The 24,559-nt window shown below is 33.7% G+C and overlaps 4 protein-coding genes and 1 non-coding gene across 6 annotated transcripts; 2 read left to right on the top strand and 3 right to left on the bottom strand.

The window, feature by feature from the left end:
* Positions 1 to 2,273: 2,273 nt before the first annotated feature.
* On the bottom strand, positions 2,274 to 6,791 carry LOC113706049 (zinc finger BED domain-containing protein RICESLEEPER 2-like). Its single transcript, XM_072062554.1, has 2 exons — positions 2,826 to 6,791; positions 2,274 to 2,729 (listed from the first exon to the last, which is right to left on the bottom strand). The coding sequence occupies exons 1-2, from the start codon at positions 4,912 to 4,914 to the stop codon at positions 2,686 to 2,688; spliced, it is 2,133 nt and encodes a 710-aa protein (XP_071918655.1). The 5' UTR covers positions 4,915 to 6,791; the 3' UTR covers positions 2,274 to 2,685.
* LOC113707531 (small nucleolar RNA snoR130) lies at positions 5,551 to 5,682 on the bottom strand. The gene has a single exon (XR_003452258.1). It is a non-coding gene; the product is annotated as a small nucleolar RNA snoR130 (small nucleolar RNA).
* A 4,694-nt stretch (positions 6,792 to 11,485) lies between the features above and the next one.
* On the top strand, positions 11,486 to 11,917 carry LOC140013545 (secreted RxLR effector protein 161-like). The gene has a single exon (XM_072062854.1). The coding sequence runs from the start codon at positions 11,486 to 11,488 to the stop codon at positions 11,915 to 11,917; it is 432 nt and encodes a 143-aa protein (XP_071918955.1).
* Positions 11,918 to 16,680: 4,763 nt separating this feature from the next.
* Positions 16,681 to 19,801, top strand: LOC113705618 (uncharacterized). Of its 2 annotated transcripts, none has more exons than XM_027227529.2 (7): positions 16,681 to 16,994; positions 17,949 to 17,991; positions 18,078 to 18,170; positions 18,257 to 18,319; positions 18,988 to 19,083; positions 19,216 to 19,293; positions 19,504 to 19,801. In XM_027227529.2, exons 1-7 carry the CDS (start codon positions 16,870 to 16,872, stop codon positions 19,588 to 19,590), a joined length of 585 nt encoding a protein of 194 aa, XP_027083330.1. In that variant the 5' UTR covers positions 16,681 to 16,869; the 3' UTR covers positions 19,591 to 19,801. The 2 variants fall into 2 exon arrangements, with proteins under 2 accessions (XP_027083330.1, XP_027083331.1); XM_027227530.2 differs by having other exon boundaries at positions 18,083 to 18,170.
* A 948-nt stretch (positions 19,802 to 20,749) lies between these two features.
* On the bottom strand, positions 20,750 to 24,211 carry LOC113705375 (uncharacterized). The gene is made up of 3 exons (XM_027227213.2): positions 23,887 to 24,211; positions 21,363 to 21,485; positions 20,750 to 21,243 (listed from the first exon to the last, which is right to left on the bottom strand). The coding sequence occupies exons 1-3, from the start codon at positions 24,038 to 24,040 to the stop codon at positions 21,032 to 21,034; spliced, it is 489 nt and encodes a 162-aa protein (XP_027083014.1). The 5' UTR covers positions 24,041 to 24,211; the 3' UTR covers positions 20,750 to 21,031.
* Positions 24,212 to 24,559: the final 348 nt, after the last annotated feature.

Here is a 24,559-nt window from a genome sequence, read left to right on the forward strand (position 1 = left end):
GCGAGTCAGTTTAGCTGCTGATTAGTTGTGGGGAGTGAAAATTTTCTTAATTTATGACATTAATACTATTCATCGTACAAGACAAGCTGGCAATCCTTTAAAATTCTCACTACTCCTTCAAAATTTTAAGATAGATATATTTGAACTTTCTAAGTTTCAAAAAAGATCAATATACATAGGGCCAGTTTGAAATCCCAAAGGGTGCAATGTGCGTCATGCTTATCTTAAGTTAAACCTAAATTACTAATTGAATCAGTTGCTCACCGAGATAACTGATTGAATAAAACAAATATATCCCATAAAGCGCTATCAAATTGCATGGCAAATATGTTGTATGAATTTTCGGGACACCTTGAATCTTATATACACTGTTTTAGGGCTGCAAACGAGTCGAGTCGAGTCGAGTTTTGAGCTAATCGAGCCGAGTCTCGACTAAATTTTACCAAGCTCGAGCTCGACGAGCCGGCAAATTTCGAGCTCGAGCTCGACTCGAATCAAGTCGAGCCGAGCTCGAGTTCGAAAAAAATAAAAAATAATTATTTTATTTTTAAAAAAATAAATAAAATAATATTTTTTTCTTAATAAATAATAAAATATTAAGGATATATACGTAATTTTACTATGAAAATAAAAAAATAAAAAAAAATATATATATATAATATACGTAATTTTATTATTAAATAAAAATAATATATATATATATATATATATATATATATATATATATATATATATATATATATACCCAATCTCGCGAGCCGGCTCGCGAGCTAACGAGCTTAATATTCTGAGCTCGAGCTCGAGCTCAAGTTTGACTCGAGCAGGCTCGAGCTCGACTCGATCTCGATATTAATCGAGCTCGACTCGAGCTTGACTCGAGCGGCTCGATTCGTTTGCAGCCCTACACTGTTCGAGTTCTTTCAGCTAATTGATAGAAACTGCAAAAGACATAATCATTGATTCAAAGGAAAAGTTTAGACTGGCCATTAAGCAATCAGTAGTTCAAAAGGCAAGATAAGACAAAGATGTAGAGTTGAATTTGTGAATTCCACTTTAGCTAAAAATGGATGGCCTTGAATTCAGAGCCAAAGAATTCATTCAAAATAATTGTCAATAATTCCAAGTAATTTTCATCAAATCCACGAGAATTGCCAGTGATAGTAATTCCATTCACCATTCAAGCAGTAATCTTCATCATTTTCCAAAGAAATACAGAGATTTCAAACAAACAAGCATTATACCCCATTTAGGAGGACCTCCGCGTTTCGCATACCGCCAATTCTTAAGAGCCTATGATTGGTTTTCTCAACTCAAATAAGTGCAATCTGCTAAACTTTTCTTCCTTGTGATGTAAATGGCCATTAGCAGAGTTGGGCAGCATGGATTGCTTTGGTAATCAATGGACATTGAGAGAACAAAAGATTATTGCCCTAAGTACCCTAGCTTTTATCCATATGCGCGTCAACTAGGATAGGGATCAGTTTTAGTGATTGCTGAGTTTATATGTTTTTTTTTACTAATCTCTCTTGTACCCAATAAAATACACTTGTGCCAGGCATTGACCCCATTACCTAATTTGCATCTATAATTGATGATTGCCAGAAAATGCAACAATGAATCATACAATCCATCAGCACGTGCAAGTGCAGATAAGGTCCGGGCCTTGAGTAATAAACTAGGTAAGCCATTTGCTTTTTAAAGGCTTTGTACCTGGCTTGAGAACAAAAGCCTTCAACGCAGACACAGTATGAAATCTAAGTCCATTGTCCTAGTACATGGATTGGTAAATGAGAAATTACAAGCCATCACACATGTCAAGTACTCTTTAATCATGCCATAAGCGAAAAACTACAACAGACGCTAAAGAACAGGTCATTCGCATTCAAGACTTTAAAGTCTTCATCTTTTTGCAAATTCGTGGATAAGAAACCTTCCCCTTTCCTAGGTTATTCATCTGCTGATTCCTCTTCTTACTTTTATTAGCCTCTCGTTTAGAATTCTTGATGCAGTTATGCTCTAACAAAGCTCTATCCAATTCAAGTCCATCCAGCTAGGGGTGAGCATCGAATTCGAATTCGGTAATTCGGTAGGTTGAAATCGGTAATTTTCGGTAAATGGTGTTGGGATATTTCGACCTAATTCGTATTCGAATTACCAAATTTCGAATTCGAATTCAATTTCAGATTGAATTCGGTAAACACAAATTGACCGAATTGTCCGAATTCCTGAAGCAATCGCAGCCTGTTTTGCTTTGTATAATAAAATAATTTCTAGCAATAAAATAAGTGCTGTTCACAATTATCATTCATAAAGCTGCACCAAAATAATCAAAAAATAGAAGTAGTAATCACGTCCATAGGCACAATAGCCAGATGATTGCACTACCAAATCACAACATATAAAACCTCTTCCCAGTAGCTACCGCCTACCAGTTCAAAACAGCATTACTTAAGAAATCACAAATCCAAACAGAATCTAGAAAACTTCAAAATTACTAACTATCCCAAACTTCATACATATCCAGAAATGACAAATCCACAAATCCAGAAATCATAAATCCACAATCAGAAATTACAGAAATCAATCCAGAAATCATAAAGGTCAATTATCTAGAAACAATCCACAATCCACAAGAACAAACAATTATAGGTGGTTCAACTCTCAAACTTCAGCATTTGTGACCTCTCAAAGGTCAATTACAGTTGATTCAGTTCCGGTCTTCAGCAACTCTGCAAGAACAAACAAAATTCATGAAGTATCATAAAGGCAATTATTAGAAATAAAGAAATACTTCAAATTTTGCAATAAAAATTTTGATAGCATACCAGATTCGAAGGCTTCAAGTTCTTCCAGATTTTCTTCTACATTTAATTCTGTCTTGGAGGACCGAAACCAATCTTGAGCACATATTAAACTTTGCACAATTCTAGGAGTCAAAGAACTCCTAAATGTATCAAGAACACGACCTCCGGTACTAAAAGCAGATTTGGAGGCCACAGTAGAAATTGGGACTGCTAACACATCACGAGCAAGTTTTGAAAGGATTGGAAATCTAAGGCTATTGGCCTTCCACCATAACAAGATATCAAATCTCTCATCATCTTCCTCACAATCCTCATTCAAATATTTCTCTAATTCAAATTTTGCATCCCTACCCCCAAGTTCCATTTTTCTCTTCTTAAACTCCAACTTGTACCGATCAGTGATTGTTTTAGAGGCATCCCCATGTCCATAAAATGTAGTTTTACTCCTTTGAGATTCACTTGAAAGTGAAGAAACATGAGACACAGAATTTGAGGCAGGTGTGTTGAGCATCTTGTATTCATTAAACAGCTCAAACATTGCATCTTTTGCAAGGCCAGCTATTGTTGTACCATCGGACTCACCATACATTTGGCAAACCACAAATTCAAGGTATTCAAGTTTAGTTCGAGGATCAAGCATGGAGGAAATAAAAATCAGCATATTCATCTTTTCAATCTTTCCCCAATACTTATCATATTTCTCCTTCATTGATCTTGCCATTGAACTTAATTCTTCATTATCACTTGCTGCCATTTCAATTAAAATGCCATGTATGTGACTAATATCAGTGAAAAAATTATTTGAAGTCACATATTTGGAACCAGAAACCTTCACGGTTAGCTGATAAAAGTTCTCCAAAAAAATTACCAAGAATCTAGCTTTTGTCCAATCAGATTTTGTTGGCAGATTTTCTAACTCTTGAAGCATGTAAGGATCCTGCTCCTCGAACCTCTCAAAAGCCCGCTCAAACCTTTGAGCCGTGTCTAGCATTAGATATGTAGAATTCCACCTAGTAGAGACATCTAAACAGAGCAATCTTTTGCATTCAATTTTTTCAATTTCCACACATTCCTTGAATTTTTTCAATCTAGAAGGTGACTGTCTAACATATCTAACTGCTGCCCTGATACAATCAACTGAATCCCCCAGTTTTTTGATGCCATCATTAACAATTAGATTCACTATGTGAGCTACACACCTCACATGAGTCCATTTCCCCCCTAACACAGCTTTCCCCCAATTTTGAAGTTTTCCTCGTAAATAGCTGACAGCTACATCATTGGAACTTGCATTGTCAACTGTAACAGTTAGGATATCATCAACTCCCCATTCTAGTAGACACTTTTCTATGGCTTTACCAACTTCAGTTCCCTTGTGACTAGCAATAGGACAGAAATTTAGGATCTTTTTATTCAGTTTCCAATCATTATCTATGAAATGGGCAGTGAGGCACATATAGTTTATCCTTTGAATGGATGTCCAAGAATCTGTGGTTAGACAAATTTTGCCACTGTTATTCTTCAAGAGATGTTTCAACTTAATTTTTTCATCTAAATACAGCTGATAGCAATCTCTAGAAATAGTCCACCTCGAAGGAATTCTAAATGATGGACAAGCAGTCCGCATCATGTATTGAAATCCTCTACCCTCTACATGTTTAAATGGCAACTCATCAACAATTACCATATAAGCTATGCTTTTTCTAATGGCTTCCGCATCAAATTTCCAACTTATGAGTGCCCCTTTAACCTCTCCCTCTAATGTTTCAGTTTCACCCAAACACAAAGTAGCCTGGCCAGTGTGCTTATTTTTAGGATTTAAAGGACATTTAGCTACATGAGTATTAAGAGGAGTCGTACCATGACTTTTGGGATCCGCAGCTATGTCCTTCTCACAGTATTTGCAAATTGCATGACGAACTCCATTCACATGCTTTACATGAAAATGATCCCAAGCTTTGGAACTCTTCTTGTACTCTCCTCTTTTCTTGCCAAAACCAGATTCTTCACAGCTTTGTGTTGTAGGACTAGGAAGAAGACCTCTAGATGATCCTTCTTGTTCTAGCTCATTGTGACTTGGATTACTCTCACCATCATTAGTAGTAGACATACCTTAAGTTTTGCGAGAATCTGAGCAAATAAATTATACAATTTAGTGCAACAATCATTTAGCAATAAAATTGAAATAAAAGACTAGATGAAATTGAAGCTCAGGACAACATTCAATGAACGCTGAGAAAATCAACTAGAACCAACTCAGAACCAATTAGATGAAATCTGAGCAAATTCAATGAAGCCAGTCACTTTCTTATCATAGAACAAACTCAAGACAGAAACCATATAGGAAGCATTAACATCACAATGCAGAAAAAGAAGAGGTGATTCATTACTGGTTTAGTGCAAGTTATCTAGATTCAAACTGGGGCTCTAGTCTAGCTAGCTTGGATGCTCTAAAGTGGGCCAAACAACATTTGCCAGCCAATAGGCATACTCGACAGCACAAGTGTTGAAGAGCAACTGTAAACAGCTGAAAAATGAGCCAGTACCTACCTATCCTGGCCCTAGAATGGGATAGCCTTTCTGAACTTTGTCAACTTTTTTCCTTCCAAAGGGGAAAAAAAAACATACAAGAGAAATAAAAAAACAAGAAAGGAGGGAAAGTGAGAGATCAAGAAACTAAATCAAAAGAAAAATTAAGGCTAAGGTAAATGAATCTTTGTAATGATTATTTGGAAAAAGCAAACATATCCCTCAGAATGCCTAATATCCACCTGGGAAGAAGCTATGGTTCCTCAACCTTAGCACAATCAGCATTGCCAGAAGGGAGCACCAATTTATAGTCACAGCTTTCAGATTACTAAATGTTTCATCAGTGGGATATCAAAAGTTTGATATAATTAGTCAAGAATCAACCTCCCACAAATCTTGAAACTTCAAATAAATGAGAAGAATTTAAAAAAAAAAAAGACCCAGAAAATTTCATTTAAAACCACAAACAGGAACCCCAACAACTATAAAAATCAAGAACAACAGATATAAAAGAATGAATGAATCAGAAAATTGGATCAAAAGCAGATTTGTAAATGCAAAGATTAAGAAGAATGTTTTAGAGCAAGCCTTGATGACAAAATGTTTGCAGATTTCATTTTCTCCATTAAGCTCAAAGCCTTGTCAAAACTTCCAAAATTGAGATGGACCTGTGCCATTGTCGTGTATGTTTTCTGATCACTCAATAGGCCAAGCTTCTCCACCTCTTCAAACGTCTTCTGAGCATCCTCGTACAAACCAAGTTTTCCATATATTCTAATAAGTAAACCATAAATGACTTCATCTGCAACTATGCCATATCTTTCCATTTCAGAGAAAAGAGAAAGGGCTTTCCAATAATCCCCAATTTTCTAGTTCAATTCGAATCCAATCCACCTAAACTACTCTTATCCAATTCAAAAACTCATAACTTTTATCAAGATTCAATCAGGAAGGAAATTGAGCATCAAACATCATACAAGTTCCACTGAAATTAAATTAGCCCATATAAAAAAACTAGCAAATTAAACAACGACATCCAGAATCAAATACCAAAATAAAAAAAAAACACCAAATGAAAATCCAATTATTGAGTCTTTTTCATAAACCCATTTATCTGATAGGCTTATCCAAGGCTTCACTGGAATCAGCACCAGCGAACTGTGGTCCTGGACCTCCTGGTGATAGTGGATGCTCGGTCAGCAATGGTGAAACCTCGGTCAGAATGGGAAACGGAGAAAGAGTCTAGGGGTGAGCTTTGAGCTTTCTGTAGTTGAGGAGAGGAAAGGACAGAGGACTGACTGAGGAGAGGACTGAGCAGAATGAGGAGAGGAGAAGAAACGAGAGAAAGAGGGGAACTGAAGAAGATGGGACTGCGCCGCGGCAGTGCAGAGGAGCGAGAGGAAGAGGGGACGAAGAGCGGAAGAGGCCTGGAGAAAAGTAGCGAGTTTAGGCTTTAGAATTAGGGCACCACGTCTGAAAATCTGAAATTGGACCAATATGAATATCGGACATAATGAACTACTTCCTATGTAACTTAATTCGGGAATTTCGAAATTGAAAATGGTATATTATTACCGTTTTACCGAAATTAATTCGAATTCGGTATATCCGAATTCAAAAACTATAAAACCGTTTTCGAACCTAATTCGATTTTAACTAGTACTATATCCCCGATTTACCGACCGAATTACCGAATTACCAAATTCGATTTACCAAATTGAAATCAATTTCGGTCGGTAAATCGGTATTTACCGTAATTGCTCACCCCTACATCCAGCGATGCTAAGGTAATGCAATAAGGAAGCACAGTAGGGTGATATTTAAAATGATATCCCAGCTTCACAACATCAGAGTGCTGCAATATCCCTCTAGAGCTGAAGTTGTACGACGTAACATATCCTCCAGTCCTTGTAATTAAAACCTCATTGTGAAATGGCAAGGGTTTCAATTCAAAATTAAAATGCCCTCTAGGAGGAGATTTTGAATAGGATGGCAATAAATATGGATCATCTACTACACACCAAAGCTTCTCAATGAAACCAGCTAGAGGCAACTGGTGCTTCAACATCCAACTAGGCTCACGATAACTTTCTAACTTCCAGACCTGAACTTCACACCTATAAGCAAATATATAATGGAAATCTCTCCTAGATTCCCCTAAGCAGATACCTACGTGACATTCATACTATCATAAGGTATAACACTAGGTAACTTGATAATACTTCATAGTTCCTGCTCAACACGAAAAACTACAATGTGGTGGTCATATGTCAACCAGTAAAACCTCTCCTTCACAAAATCATTGGTTTTCCATAAATATTGGAGCTACAATTACAAACTTCCTTGGAGATTTTCCTGCTCCACGTCTTTGATGAGTGAATAGCAAAAGCATATGCATTTGGGATTTCTTTTGAGTGTATAATGCTTACCAACTTGAAATTTAATGAGTTTCGTGAATTGAATGGAGAGATAAACATTAAAGTCATAGCAAGGGATCCAACTTTTCCAAATTATTTAGTGCTTACAGTAGTCCACTAAGTGTAGTAATTGTACTTAATGTTGTTAGAAATATTTATTGCTGTTAGTTAATCATGTTTGTTTGTTTTGTTCTACCTAATTAGTGGAGTTAGTGAAGTTAATGGAGTAGTTAGTAAAATTAGTGGAATTAGTGGAGTAGCTAGTGGAATCATTAGTAGAGTTGTTTTGAACTCTATAAATAGAACAATTTTATGTTATGAGTTGAGGATCAGTTTTACAAAGAAATAAAGTCTAGTTCTTTACTTTTCTTATTTTTCTCAGTAATTATATCAGTGGCATCAGAGCTAAGTTTGTGAGTAAAAATAAAAGTGAGTTGTGAGATTTGTATTGGTAAATCACGATGGCCACTGACAACTTTATGTATCCAGCAGTTACTCGTTTTGATGGTCACTATGATCATTGGAGCATGCTAATGGAGAATTTCTTAAGATTCAAGAAGTATTGACAGGTTGTCGAATCTGGAGTAACAAAGCCAAAAGCCAGAGTAGTATTGTCAAAGATGCAGAAAACAGAGTTGGAAGTATTGAAACTATTGATCGAACTATCTTGGAGATAATTTTTAGCAAAGATACTTCCAAATAGATTTGGGATTCCATGAAAAAGAAACATCAAGAAAATGCGATGGCAAAATGGGTGCAGTTTCAATCTCTTCAGACTGAATTTGAGACTTTACGCATAAAGTCAAGCGAGTCGATCACATATTATTTAGCAAGAACGATGGCAATCGCTAATAAGATGAGGATCTATGGAAAGAATTTGGAGGACGTTACCATTGTCGAGAAGATTCTTCAATCGATAACAGCAAAATTTAATTTTGTTGTATGCTCTATAGAGGAATCAAAAGATATTGATGCACTTTCAATTGATAAGTTGTAGAGTTTTTTATTGGTTCATGAGCAAAAAATTAACCAATAAGAGAAAGAGGAGCAAACATTGAAGGTTTCAACAGAAAGTCACCTAACATAGATAGGAGGTAGAGACAGAGGTAGAGGTAGAGGAAACAATAATTGTGATAACCAACAACAACAATACCAGCACCAAGAAAATCAATTTCAATAAAGAAGAAGAGGACGAGGAAGCCATCAATTAACAATTCAAAGGCCAAAGTCAGTAGACAAGTCTAATGTTGAATGCTACAAATGTCATATGTATGATCATTATCAATCAGAATATCGAACTAATTTGAATAGACAAAATGGAGAAAGAACTAACTTTGCAGAAAAAGAAGAAAAAATATCTCTTTTAATGGTGTATCACATGAGTGAAGAAACTCAGCAAGACGTATGGTATTTAGATACCGATTGTAGCAATCACATGTGTGGAGATAAAATGACATTCTCTGAATTGAATGAGTCATTTCATAATACTGTCAAATTTGGTGATAACTCTACAATTTTCGTTATGAAAAAAAAGAAGGGTAACTACCAAACTAAAGAAAATTTTACTCACATTATCGCTGATGTTCTTTTTGTTTCAGATTTAAAGACAAACTTGTTTAGTGTGAGTTAATTGTTAGAAAAAGAATACGAGATTTCTATCAAAGATAGAGTATGTCGGGTTCGAGATGCAAAGTTGGGCTTAATTGCTCAAGTTATAATGATGACAAATCATATGTTTTTACTCTATTTGCAGAATTTAACTCATTCATGTTTTTCAGCAAAATCGACAGATGTGGCATGATCATGACATTTTCATTATGGACACCTAAAATTTAGTGGATTAAAGACTTTGCAGCAGAAAAATATGGTGGCTGATCTACCTCAAATTATAATTTCTTCAGAAGTTTATGAAGAGTGTATCATTAGTAAACAACATCAAAATAGTTTTTCAAAAAAAATCATGGAGAGCAAAGAACGTATTGGAGGTGGTTCACTCTAATTTATGTGGACCCGTAAATCCGCCATCTCATGGTGAAAAACGGTATTTTATGATGTTTATTAATGATTATAGTTGAAAATTTTGGATCTATTTTTTGTAGAAACAATCTGAAGCATTTTCAATTTTCAAAAATTTCATGACTCTTGTCAAAAAGGAAGCAGACAAGTCTATAAAGATTCTTCGCAATGATCGTGGTCGAGAATATAATTCACAAGAATTTATAAATTTTTATGAGAAGCATAAAAGTAGCTTACAACAACTTATATACCACAACAAAATGGTGTTTCAGAGAGAAAGAATTGTACAATTTTGAATATGATAAGGACCATTTTGACAGGAAATGATGTTTTAAAAAGTTTTTGATCTGAAACTGTCAACTGAAGCATTCATATATTGAACAGAAGTCTCACATTTGCTATTAAAAATATAACACCAGAGGAAGTATGGAGCGGATAGAAATCAACAGTGGATCACTTCAGAATTTTTAAATGTATTGTCTGTACTCATATTCCAGAGCAAAAGAAGACAAAACTAGATAATAAGGGAGAGCAATATATTTTTCTTAGTGTTAGTGATCAGTCAAAGATCTATAAATTTTATAATTCTATCACTAAGAAAATTGTCATCAGTTAAGATGTAATTTTTGATGAGAAAAATTGTTTACCATGCAATAACAAAGTTAGTAAACAACAAATACCTGCTAATTTTGATAGAGTTGATGAAAAGAATATACAGCAATTGACAGAACAAATTCCACCAAATGGTTCAAATGATATTCCAAATTTCCAAACAGTAGCAGAAGATGAAGGACGACCTCAACATATTAGAAAAAGACCTGTATGGATGATCGATTATGAGGTAACTAAAATTGACCAATATGAGAACCCACTTGCATACTTTACTCTATTTTTCGATTGTGATCTTACAATTTTTGAAGAGACTATCAAAGATTTAAAGTAGCAGAAGGCAATGGATGAAGAAATTGCAACTATTGAACGAAACAATACATGGGAGTTAACTGATCATCCAGACGGACAAAAGTCAATTGGTATCAATCGAGTGTATAAGACAAAATTGAAGAAGAATGGAGAAATTGACAAATACAAGACACGTTTAATAGCTAAAGGCTATAAGCGAGAGTTTGGGGTGGATTATGGAGAAATCTTTGCCCCAGTCGCAAGGTATGACACGATCAGGATAGTGATTGTATTGACAGCACAACATTCATGACCTATCTTCCAATTGGACGTGAAATCAGTATTTTTACATTGTGATTTACATGAACAGGTATTTATTGATCAACCTCCTAACTATGTGAATGTTGGAAATGAACATAAGGTATACAAATTCAAAAAGGTATTATACAGATTAAAACAAATCCCACATGCTTGGTATAGTCGTATAGATACTTATTTTTCTAAGGAGGGATTTAAAAAGTTTTCATATGAGCATACACTTTTTTATAAAGATTGGAAATGGAGATAAATTGTTCATTGTTTGCTTATATGTTGATGATCTTATTTTTACTGGAAATGATAGTGCAATATTTGAGAAATTCAAGAAATCTATGATGGTTGAATTTGATACGTTTGATCTCGGAAAGATACATTACTTTTTGGGTATTGAAGTGGTGTAATCTACTGTTAAAATTTTTTTTCTCTCAAAAAAAATATGTGAAAGAAATTCTAAACAAGTTTCAAATGAAAAATTGTAATTCTATTAGCACGCCAGTTGAAATGGGTTTAAAAATCATTAAAGAACTTGAAGGAAATAAAGTTGATAGCACCCTTTACAAGCAAATTGTAAAAAGCCTCATGTATTTGACAGCCACAAGGCTTGATATTATGCATGCAATAAGTCTTATTAGTAGATACATGGAAAATCCAAAGGAGACACATCTTCTAATTGTCAAGAGAATTCTTCGATACTTGCCAGGAACCATTGAATATGGACTGTTTTACAAGAATGATGAAAAATCAAATTTATTTGGTTTTATTGACAGTGACTATGCACACGATCTTGATGATAGAAAAAGTACGTGTGACTATATATTTATGATGGATTTAGCAGATATTTCATGGTGTTTAAAGAAACAATCAATTGTTACTTTATCAACAACTAAAGAAGAGTACGTAGCTGCAACAGCTTATGCCTGTCAAGCAATTTGACTAAGAAAAATCCTTGAAGAATTGCATTTTCGGTAAGAAGGAGTTACTATAATTTATTGTGACAATAGTTCTGCCATCAAACTTTCTAAAAATTTAGTTCTACATGGAAGAACTAAGCACATAGACATGAAATTTCACTTTCTAAGATAGCTTACAAGGGATGGAATAATTGGTTTTCTCTACTGCAAAAGTGAAGATTAGATTGCTGACATAATGATCAAACTATTGAAATTATCCACGCTTCAAAAATTACGGAAGCTGCTTGGAGTCTGTGCAATTGATAAGTACTATTAAACTGAATGTGTGAAAAACTTTCAGTTTAAGGGAGAGATTGTTAGAAATATTTACTGTTGTTAGTTAATCATATTTGTTTGTTTTGTTTTACCTAATTAGTGGAGTAACTAGTGGAATTAGTAGAGTAGCTAGTGAAATTAGTGGAGTAACTAGTGAAGTTAGTGAGATAGTTAATAGAGTTATTTTGAACTCTATAGAGAAATTTTATGTTATGAGTTGAGTATCAACTTTACAAAGAAATAAAATCTAGTTCTTTGCTTCTCTTATTTTCTCAGTAATTATATCAAACGTTCCTCAATGTAAAATGATAAGGAAGTAGACCATCTAAGATAAAAGCAACTGATAGAGAATTTTGGTTGACTCTAGTGGTTTGAGAAATTTGTTGGAGGTACAAGTCTAGAGATTTCTAAAGGGGTAAGAATATGAAATTATTTTTCCATAACACTGACAATAGGAGAAAAGTTTTATATTCTATTTCCTTTTAATTAGACAATTTAAAGTCAATTATCAAATATTCACATGTCACTATTTGGATTTTTTTCCCTCTAACAAATTTTGCTTATTAGGCTCTTTTTTTTTACAATTTTTTTAAAAGTAATTAATTATTAATATGTTCCCTAATATATATGATCCTCTCGTGTGAAACTTTACTACCATCAATTAGAGTATTCAAAATTGACCCATAGGTTAAATTTCATTAGGGAATAGAAGTAGATAATTTAAAACTAAATACTTATCATGATATAGGAGTATTTTGTCTTTGAAGAGATTAAGTGATACAAAATAAAGGTTAGGAGGTAAGGTAAGGATCAGGTATTGCTTAGGGGTAAGTGCAGTTTATCCTCTTAAGGTATATCTGATTCTTACTTTATTCTCTAACATTTATATTTTATGTTATTTAACCTCTTGAGAGATAAAAAAATCTCCCTCTACTATGTAAATTCTGGGTTAATTATAAAAACTTCCACTAAAGTTTAACTAGTTTTGTACTTTACCTCATAACATTATTTTTTCTCACTTTACCCCCTAAACCGTTAGTCAGCTCTAACATTGAGTAACAGAAATGTCAAAAAGATATTGATACCCCTAAGGGCTAATTATAGTGAATCTCCTTCAAGTATATCTATTTTGTACTTTCTTCTTTAATATCATTTTTCTCTTAATTTGTCTATTCGTACCTAAAATCATTTGTCAACTCTAATATTTTTTATTACTCAACATAAATTTTTTAGATGTAATAAAAAAATTTCTTTAGAAAAATTTAGCAAATCAAATAAATTTTAATAGCATCTAAACATGGTGAACAACTCTTAAAATTTTGAACTCCAAATCAATCATGTTTCTCTTTTTTAGTGTTATTAATACAAAAAATGTATACTTTCATATAAAATATATAGCTATTAAAGCCATATGCACATTCCTAAAAAGAAACTGACAATATTCCAATCATTTGTAGACTTTTAAAAATATTTTTCATATTTTATTTAATAATAATTTTTGTTTGTTTTTCCCACTATTGAATCTAATTAGCAAGATATTCTCCTCAACCCAAAAAAATGTGTAATTATGGAATGAAATTTAACTAGGATCATATATATATATATATATAAATTATTATTATTTTTTATTTTTTTAAAATATTGGTTTTTTAGATATTAATTATTCTAGGTGTTATCAAATATTGGAGTTCATTATTGATTTTAGTAATAAATAAATAAATTGATAAAAAAAGATATTAGGGGATAAAGAAGAAAACAAACAATACTTTAAGGGGATTTAGCGTAGTTAGCTCTTAGGGGTATAAATATCTTTTTGACATTATCATTAAACAATGGGTTAATCACATTTTATCCCATTAAAGAATACCCCATTTCTCAGTTTACCCTCTAACCTTTAATTTTGTTCACTTAACCCTCTTTAGGACAAAATTGCCCTTACATTATTTTGACTTTTCATTTACCTTATTTTCCTTTCTTTTATTTCTTTTTCTCTTTCTTCTTTATTTAATTCTTCCTTTTTCCCACAAAAATCTTCACCTTAATGATTGAAATTAAAAAAGAGGAATTGTAGAGATCTATCTTTTCCTTAAATGATTAAAAAAAATTCAAATCACTTTCCTAAAATACAATTTTTTTTAGCCTTTCAATTCTTTTAATTTTGGGTTTTCCTCTTTCCTTTCTAGTTTCTCATTTTATTCCCAAGAAAATATCTTAAGATGAAATTGTGACCTGATTAATAATTATCAATTGAAATTTGTGACACGTGACATCATACAAAAAATCAAAATTAGTTTTTGATGTCTTTTAAACCTTCGCCCAAAAATATGCGATTACAAACTCAAAACAAAATTTTTTTGTGGAAATCGAATTTTCTATTGGGAAGGATGATAGAGAGAAGAAAGAGAAAAAGAAATAAAAGAAAGGAAAACAATTTCATCTTATGATATTTTTTTGAGAATAAAATGAGAAACTAGAAAGGAAAGAGGAAAACCCAAAATTAAAAGAATTGAAAGGCTAAAAAAATTGTATTTTAGAAAAGTGGTTTGAATTTTTTTTGATCATTTAAGAAGAAAATAGATCTTTGTAATTCCTCTTTTTTAATTTCAATCATTAAGGTGAAGATTTTTGTGGGAAAGAGGAAGAATTAAATAAAGAAGAAAGAGAAAAAGAAATAAAAGAAAGGAAAACAAGGTAAATGAAAAGTCAAAATAATGCAAGGGCAATTTTGTCCTAAAGGGGGTTAAGTGAGCAAAATTAAAGGTTAGGGGGTAAACTGAGAAATGGAGTATTCTTTAAGGGGATAAAATGTGATTAACCCATAAACAATATTAGAATTGACCAATAGTTTAGAGGATAAAGTGAGAAAAAAATATTATGCGATAAAATGCAAAAGTGAAATACCTTAGGGGGAGTTTTTGTGATTATCCCTAAATTTTTTTTCCTTATTTTGTCTTTCTTCTCTTTTTCATTCCAACTTGGTTTTCTTTTATCAAATTTTTATTTTTGAAAAAAATAAACTTCTTTAACAAAAAATTTAGGATGTCTATTCTCTAATTTACCAAATTGAAAATTGTATATAATTTTTACAAATCAATTTAATATATTTTTTTGAATTTAAGAAATTAAGAAAAAAATTTATTCTATTTTTTATAATTACACTATTCACAGTCAATCACCCATTTTATAGTCACACATTCACATGTCAGCATTGAATATTTTTCCTAGGAAAAATTGCTAGTTTGATACCTCACATTTTTAGAAAAAAACTATTTTAGTCAATCACATTTAAAATCAGCCAAAACAATCTCTCAAGTATAAAATTTCTGCCCGTTTTGTCCCAAAGCTCAATTTTGCTCTATTTTTCGACAAAAAATGCATGAGTACTTCATGTGCTTATAATTAAGGCAAAATGAAACACTCGATTTTTTATTTTGGCTGTTGGTATAACCAACTTACTATTAACAATATGGCAGAAAGAAATAACAAAAAAGGAGCTCCAATATAAATGTTTTCGTTGGTGCATAAACTGATTGTATATCATCACTAATAAACACTAAAATAGGTGATATTCATTGGATCAAGTGTATCCTCTCGATTAAAAGCTTTCACAGCCCATTTACTAAAATAAGGATTCCAAATTGCATGAGCAATACGCCTTATGTGTAAAGAGTTTAATGGATGAAAATTGAGGGAAAGATAAGGCCATGTGTATCAGTGTGTGTGGGTGTGTGTGTGTGTGTGTGTTTTTTTTTTATTTAAGGGAAACAAATTTTGTTCCCATTTTGATTTTGAAATTATAGGTATGTGAGATAGATGTGCATTTTTTGGTAGAAATTGAGGAAAAATGAGCTCTGGAACCAAAAATACAAAACTTTTACATGTAAGGGACTATTTTGGTTGATTTTAAATATGATGGTACAAAAAAGCTTTTCTCGAAAATGTGAGGCACCAATTTGACAATTTCCCCTTTTTTCTATAATGAGCTTTTGCTTATTAGGATTTTTACACCATTTTTCAAAAATATAATTAGTTATTAGTGTATTCCTTAATATAGACACTCATCTCATACGAAAAACTTTACCACTATCAATTAAAATGGTCAAAAAAAGTTTAATGATTAAAGAAAGTAAAATATTTGAAAATAAAAACATAGTATAATAGAGGGATATTTTTTTGTCTCTTAAGGGGTTAAGTGACAAGAAATAAAAGTTAAGGAGTAAAGTGAAAATCAAGATAAACCTTAAGGACATAAACTGTCATTAACCCTACCTTATAGTTTACACTTAATAAATTTCGATACAAGAAAAGAAAGAATCCACTAATATTGTATAGGGATCGTAACGTAACCGGATGGACCAAATGGGCTACCTTCAACAATAAAAAGCAAAGGAGAATATATTTAAAAAATAATTATTTAAAATCAGAATTTATAAAAAGATAAAAAGCCCTTAATTAGTAGGTCGCAGGCAATCTTACACAAGAACAGATAATTCCATGGGTCAAGTTGCAATTCTACCCAGAAGAAAATAAACCAAAACAAGAGGGCAAAAATAAAAAAAAGGGGGAAAAAATTTAACCTGATTCAGAAATACTAGTGCCACTCCATCACTTGATATGATTCAAAATTAACCTGCAGCTCTTCTTGAGCAACAGAAGACGATGTCGTTTGGTGCCTGTCTATCATCCCCAGCTTCCCTTTCTCTCTTATGCAGCGGCAAACCGTCCATTAATGGCTCTCGAATTTCTGCTTCCGCTGAAGTTCCTGACTTCCTCTCTGCTGATTGGTACTCTCTCCTTTTCTTTAATTCCATCTATGAACGTTACATTTATCGGAATAATTATACTTATCTTTTTCTTGTTATTTATTTAATTCATGATTTCGAATTTCGAATTTGTATTTAGGAGAAAGATTTAACACTGATTATAGATTAAAAAATTGTAAAGAAGATTAAATAATTCGTGTTTCAAACCCAATTTTATGAGGGAATTCAAGTAAAAAATCCCAAAACGATACAAAAAACCCCATTTATTGATCCTGTAATGTAATTAATGCAAGATTGTAGGTACATATGATTTTTGCTGTCCCCGAACTCAACTTGGATGGTAGGAAATTTGCCAAGTAACTCTGAGTTCCGGGTTTGACTCAAAAGCCCTTTTCCTTGAATCGAAACGAAATGGAACATATAATTCTTGCTAAAGAATCCAACTGTACATTTTTGGTGTCACTTTGAAAGTGCAAAGAAGCCCAATCATTTCAAGCATTGTCTTGGTATTTGAGAAAATTTTGTATAGCTTGGCTTTTTAATGAGCCAGTTGGATTCCAAAATTTAAACTTTGTAACGGGTTGAGAGAAATTAACGAAAAGCATATGATGTACATAATTGTAAAATCTGCTCTTTGAAACTGCTGAATAGTCAAACAACTCAGCGGAAATGGAAGTCTGATGGTCGAGATTGCTGTGCACTTGTAGTTTTTGACAGGACATGTTTAGCTGCCTGGCATGAGTTTTGAAGTCAGAAACTCTTCTGTAATGTGATTATTATCTATGGTCCTATTTTGGAGATTGGAGTTGGAGAGTTTAGATGTTTTCTTTCTTTCCTTGCTCTAGTTCTTGAAAATTTATCTGCGCTATGATTTTTATTTCTCAATTTATCGGAGAGTTGTCTTCACTTCAGGCATTGCTTATTGATAAGTTAGCTTCTGTGGAACTAATAAGTAATGTTCTTCACATTTTGCAGGCTTGAATCTCGCAGGAAAAGGCCTTTCGGCCCAAGACTCAGTGTAATTCCCTCATAATAAAATCTGTTAGCATACTTGATCCTTGCTATCAGTTTACTATATGAATTGACATAATTGATTTACTGTAGTTTAGTGCAGAAGAAGCTGTCCAGCACCAGCTCGATGCATTGAAGTACAATGATCAACGACGTCAAGATTATGGGATAGAGGTTATATACAGGGTAATTGCTAATCTGGAGTACCTTGCTGTTGGTTCTGAATTCCCATAATGCTTGTGGGTGTGAATCATCTCATCTGCCTTGTACAGTTTGCTGGATTTGATCCATTTGAAAGGTCCACATACTTTGGACGCTTCTTTGATTTGGGGCAGGTGAGTAACATTTCGGCATTCACTGTGCAGAGTATACCTTGAAATCGAAAAGCTTAAACTTTTACTCTTATCCTATGTCATCCGATATTCTCAACCTTTTTTGGTTGCATAGACATTAGAAGCCTCTTTGTAAATTTTCAAACGATAACTGACATGATTCAAAAAAATTCACATACATACACGTATATGTATGTATGTATGTATGTATGTATGTATGTATGTATGTATGTATATATGTATATATGTGAATCAAAACCTTGAACTTTTACTCTTATCCTATGTCATCCGATATTCTCAACTTTTTTTGGTTGCATAGACATTAGAAGCCTTTTTGTAAATTTTTAAAAGATTATTGACATGATTCAACAAATTCACAAAAAAAAAAAAGAAAAAGAAACCTATTATTAGCTTCAAGTTTTGTGGACTTGAAGAAAAATAATTTAATGAGATCAAGTAGAATAGACTGCTGGTTTGAATGTAAAGTCAGTTTTATCAGCTAATATTTGAGAGAAGGGATAATGATTAATTTGTCACTCAAAGAACCAAAAGTACAGGTTCACTAAAGTCCAGTGGTGGCAGTAATACTGAAAAATCATATTATACAAAATTGGAGCACAAGATGCTCTGTGTGCTAAATTCCTTTCTTTATTGCTTTATTCTGTATGTAGTTTGAAAGGTTTAGGAGGATATTTCATCATTCTACATATCGAGTTTTACTTGGTCACCAAGAAAGGAAGATCTTGAGCAGTTTGTATCCAAAAGAGGTTAGTCAAGGTTTAAAGTAATTTCTTAATAGTATTGACGAACTAACACATCTTAGTTGAATTTTACCAAGTCATTGCTGGAATAAACATGGTTATATGATGACCACCTCTGGGGGAATGTGTGTGAAACAGAATTGCTATAAGCAAAGGATTTGGGTTCGAGGAGCTCGACCTGAGGAAGAAGAAATCTTCCAATTTACCATGGTTCAGGTTTGACCATTGCTCTTCTCTGATGACTAAGTGCACCATGTATTTGAGAAATATTGTTTTGTTGCTGGAGTTGACATATTGTTCATTTATGAGCTCATACTAGTCTGATCGTATTTGCCGCAACTAGTGATATGCAGTATGCTGAATATTGCCAGCCTTGTAATCTATTTGGTTTGCTTCCTTTGTTCCCCTTTTTCATTGATATTGCAGCGAGTTGGTGGTTCTTGGGATGGTTATTGGCTGACAGAATCATTACTGCATGATGGAGATTGTTTTTCTGGTGGCTTGGCGTATTGACTGTTGACCCTGCTGTTTGATGATGGAAATCGTAAATTTACTATTAGCAACGTGGGTTGCTTGCTGAATTACAGGTTCTGTAGATATGCAGTAAAAATTCAAATCATCGGAATTTCTATTATTAAGTTTTCTTGACCTTGTACATATAAACCTGTACAGAAACTTCAGTCAGTAAAAGTATAGCCTTATGCAGAAGACACAATTTATAGCATCCTAACATGGAGCCTTTGATTTTTTCTTATCCTAAAGGTAATGGAAACTTCTAGTTATTGTTCCACTATGTAGGTGGTGTAAATGGTCACGACATGAAAATCTCCATGTTCAGCAATATGTTCATCCATTTCATCCTATTTTGGTGGAAATGACCACCTCCAACCCCATAAAGAAAATACAAATATGCAAGGCAGACAGGTGCATCCGATGGTGTAGTTGCATCCATCAAAGTAAAACTTATTGATGGTTCTATATTCTCAGAAACAGGAAATTATGGTGTCAAGCATTTGCGAGATAATAACTACCAGGCAGCATTATATTTTCGCATGTCCGCCCAAAAAACATTCTTTTTGACTGGGGTGTACCGGGGCCTTGGTTCTAAATTGTTGACATTCATACTTACTTTTCTCCTTTTCAGATCTTGTTTTAAGATAGTTTAGGGGCTTGGTAGAGTTTGGGGGTGTGTCCCAAACTCTGGTCTTCTCCCACCATTGACAAGCTTCGATTGCTCACTGTTGTTTTCTGTCCAAAGATTGTTGAAGAGCTTGGGTCATGAGGTTCAATCATTGGGGACTGAGTGTCTTAAATGAGGGGTATTATTTTAGGTAGAAAATGGAATGAAGATGGAAAACTTCAAATTTTGCTTAGCCTACCACATAAAGTTGGAGGATTTTGTTGCCTGGCATGAGTTTGCGTCGATATATTTCTTTGCAATGACAACTTGGGGTGTAAACGCCGGCAAAGCTGTTATGATTATTACCCAGAAAAGCCTTCAGATATTAGCGCAAGAAAATTCAATTTCACGTCTGCTAGGGTTACCAAAAGTAAATTCATTTTTACGTCTAACAATAACATGACAAAATTTAGCCCCAATTCAGCTCCTGAAAAGATAACTCTGGCCTATTGGCTTTCAGATATCATCATAACTCGCAAGTAGAAAAGAAGGTTTTGGATAATTCAAAGCTATCGTATAACTTCAATTTCAAGGCAACTACATTATGGTATCTTGATCACTGGATTTTTCTGGTACACAAAATCCTTCCTGCTAATGGTTTCAAAAGTTTTGCTCTCCTATAACATCAAAATAAGAAATGCATTCACTTAAACGGATCTGTTCTGAGCATAGATGATGAATGAATTACAATCCTCGGGCGTTAAATCTAAAATGTCAAAACTTGATCACAACAAAGCCTGAGATGCAGTCTCATTGAAAAATTGCTCTGAGATGTTACTTCTTTGTCTGAGTGAAGAACTTGGTAACAACATAACAGTCTGGTGGTGTAATATTTGTATAGTAGTTTTGGATGGTATCTGTAATTTCAAACCCAAACTTCTTATAAAACTTGATGGCATCTTCATTGTTGGTCTGCACATGCAAGAAAATCTCACCAATATTCTCCTTGGTACATAGGTCCAGCACATGCTTCAAAAGCTTGGTACCTACACAAATCCAATATCCACATTAGCTAAGCAAATAACAGTTTAAGATAATTTAAAAGTGAAGGTAGGCTGTTAAGGTAGATCTACTTAATAAAAGAAAAAAATGAAAAATCACTTACCAATACCCAAACCACGATATGGTGCCAAAACACCTAAAGTCATTATGTATACACAATCAGCACCTCCTTCCTTCTTCTCTTTCCGACATGCAATTGAACCAACACAGATATCACTGTAGTATGCTGGGTGAAGCACAAAAACCATGTAAAATTCCAAGTGAAAAATTGTTTACCTAAGGTGTTATAAGACATGTTCACATTGTCTTATGCTTTCCTCAATACTGAAGATTCCATTTAACAAGAATGAGAGACAAGATTAAACCAGGGATAAGTAACACTAAACTTACTAGAATTTCTTTCTCTGTAATTTGAACCTACAAAATTCGGCTTTTAGAGTACTTAATCTATAACCGATGTGCTATAGTTACTTTCAGGAAAGAAAATCACCCACCTTCGTTGTGTCACTTCAACCCCACCAATTTTATTGTTTTATGTTTAAAAAATCAGTGAGGTATCCAGCAAAAGAGACGCAGGGATATGTCTGTCCATCAACGTCTCAGAATTTACCCCATGCCTTAAAAGAAGTCCATGCGTCTTCCCGAGTCAGGGTAATTGGAGCACTTTATGCGTGAGATAATTGAAACACTCCATTATGACATTTATGATGATGAATTTTGGAATATCTCCCGATGGATCAATGGTGTTACTGTAGTAATGAGCCTCAAATTACTTTTACATCAAGAATTTCTTTCTGTCTTAATATGCATAATGAAGCAGTTTGTTCCATACTAAGTCCACCAAATTCACACAAGTAAAAGAAGAGGAGGAATGACCCATGAAGAGCAAGAGCTGACTAAGCACATAACTGGAGGATGATGACGTGTATTGATAGAATGTTGATCATGGGAATCTTGGGACTTTGTTGGATGACTTCCTGCAGCTGCAGAGAACCATCTTATTGAATTTGCCTTTCAGAGGGTTGCTCTTTCTTCCTTAAGACCCAACTGCTACTGCTACGGCTACTACTACTTTCTCTGGATAGCTTTTGCCCATGTTTTACATTGTGATGCAAGGATTCTATTTTAGGTTCGGTAAATGTTCTTTCATCATTTGAGTTACATTGCAGAAACATGTTGATTTATCTCCTCAAAGAATCCGTACTTACCCAAGCTATCCATAATGGTGCATTCAATTACTTTTGTGATTACCTTTATTTTGTTGAAAGGCAGTAAAGAGCAACAGGCCTAGCAAGATAGGCATGACCTAGATGTTACTCTTTAACAAACACACAGTATGATTCATTGCAGAAACATGTTGATTTATCTCCTCAGAGAATCCGTACTTGCCCGACCTATCCATAATGGTGCATTCAATTACTTTTGTTTTTACCTTTATTTTGTTAAAAGGCAGCAAAAAGCAACAGGCCTAGCAAGATAGGCATGACCTATATGTAACTCTTCAACAAACACAAAGTATGACCTATAAAGTATTCTGTTAAGTTATGTATTGTGATAGTCACTTGTACTTAAACCTGATGATAGTGGATTTCCTCTAAATCAAAAAAGTTTTGCCTTCCAGTGCTGCAGTTACCTGATCTCCTAAACATCTTTTTATGTTTCTATTGCCTCCATATTATGCATCCTACACACTACTATTTTCTTAAAAACCCAGAACAAACTTGAGATGAAACATGAAGTTGGGCACAACAAAAACATCACTTCTAGAATAAAGGCGAAAGGTATAAGTCATTTGATAGAGCTATCATATAAAAACTGGAAAAGAATATAGGTTAATTAATCTCATACAGATCCCAACAAGAGGTTATCATCGGTCCCTCTTAAACACAATGCAATATGCTAAGGTTTATACATCCAAGTATGTCAGATCACACAGATATAATAAAATTCAGGGAAATACTAGAGTATTCAAGGCAAATACAACCACCAAATGCTATAAGAGTTAGAACATTTTATCACAATAAAGTGATCTTTTATCACAGTAATCTAAGACCTAACAAGAGAAGGTGACCTTTTATCATTTAATGTCCATAACACTGAATTCAACTTTGAAACGTATGAAAATCCTTGATTACTATAATGAACATTTAGCCTCCTCCAATTACTTCAATTACGCCATCAACTCCAAAATGCTAAAGCACAAGTCAAACACATCAGAAAAACAAAACCACTAGCAAGACAGATTTCGTACAACTGCAAATTCATATCAAACAGACTAACTGATAAAATCAAAAGTAAAAACATAAAGAGGATGAGTTTCCATTTCCATCTCCAGCTTCTTGGACCTAACAACCTCAAATGAAAACGTTTAAGTGATTGGAGAGGATAGGAACAAAAGCAGTCATTTGAAAAAAGGGTCATATTAAAAGACACCAATCCGTAAGATTCAAATTGAGTTACTACCATTTTTACCATTTTAGTGCACGTAAAAAAAATGGAATAAGCCAACTACAGATAACCAGATAATAAAACTGGAAAAAAAATTTGAAACTTTATGCACACAACCGGGAAGCCAAAAAAAAAAAAACCCAGATAATAAATTGAAAAACCCAGAAGAGAAATTGTACCAAGCTTGGTGAATTCGCCGGAGGCAAGAGCATCAGCATAGTATTTTTTGTTGTAACGGACTGGGAAAAGGGCAGTATTGAGCTTCTTCAGCTGCATTATATTCTTGTCCCTCACTCCATCCAAGGAAATTGCTACTTCTCTCCCAGCCCCCATTTTTATTTATAATTTTATTAATTTATTTGGTCTATTTAGGAATGATAATTCGGGGAGGTTTTAATGGAAATATCAGAGAAGAAAAGGGCAAAGGCCAAAGAATGGAGCTCTTGTTCAGGGCCTGCGGCAGCACTGCAACGGAAGAAGGGGAAGAGAAAGGGAAAGGGAAAAGGCAAGGGAAATCAAATGATGATGAACAGTTAAGCGACGTCGTATGAAGTTTTGATTCTATTTTGTGTTTTGGTCCTCAATTCCTTATAAATTTGGGTTTAGACGCCCTGAGAAAGGTTTGTAATTATATCTATATTCCTTTTGTTTCACTGAACTACTATTGGACCCAAAAATATTGGAACCGTTTTTTTTCATCGCATGCGTTATAAAATTGGTTGTCAGCTTTTGCTTTTCTTAAAGCTCAATATTGAAAATTTATTGAACGAACTCAAAAGTAAAACTTTTTCGTTTGATATGGTTTCAAAAGCTAAATGCTGGTCTATTTGATTTTTAAGCTCCTTTAAGCTT

This window comes from Coffea arabica, chromosome 8c (genome assembly GCF_036785885.1).
Source record: "Coffea arabica cultivar ET-39 chromosome 8c, Coffea Arabica ET-39 HiFi, whole genome shotgun sequence".
Classification (NCBI taxonomy): Eukaryota; Viridiplantae; Streptophyta; class Magnoliopsida; order Gentianales; family Rubiaceae; genus Coffea; species Coffea arabica.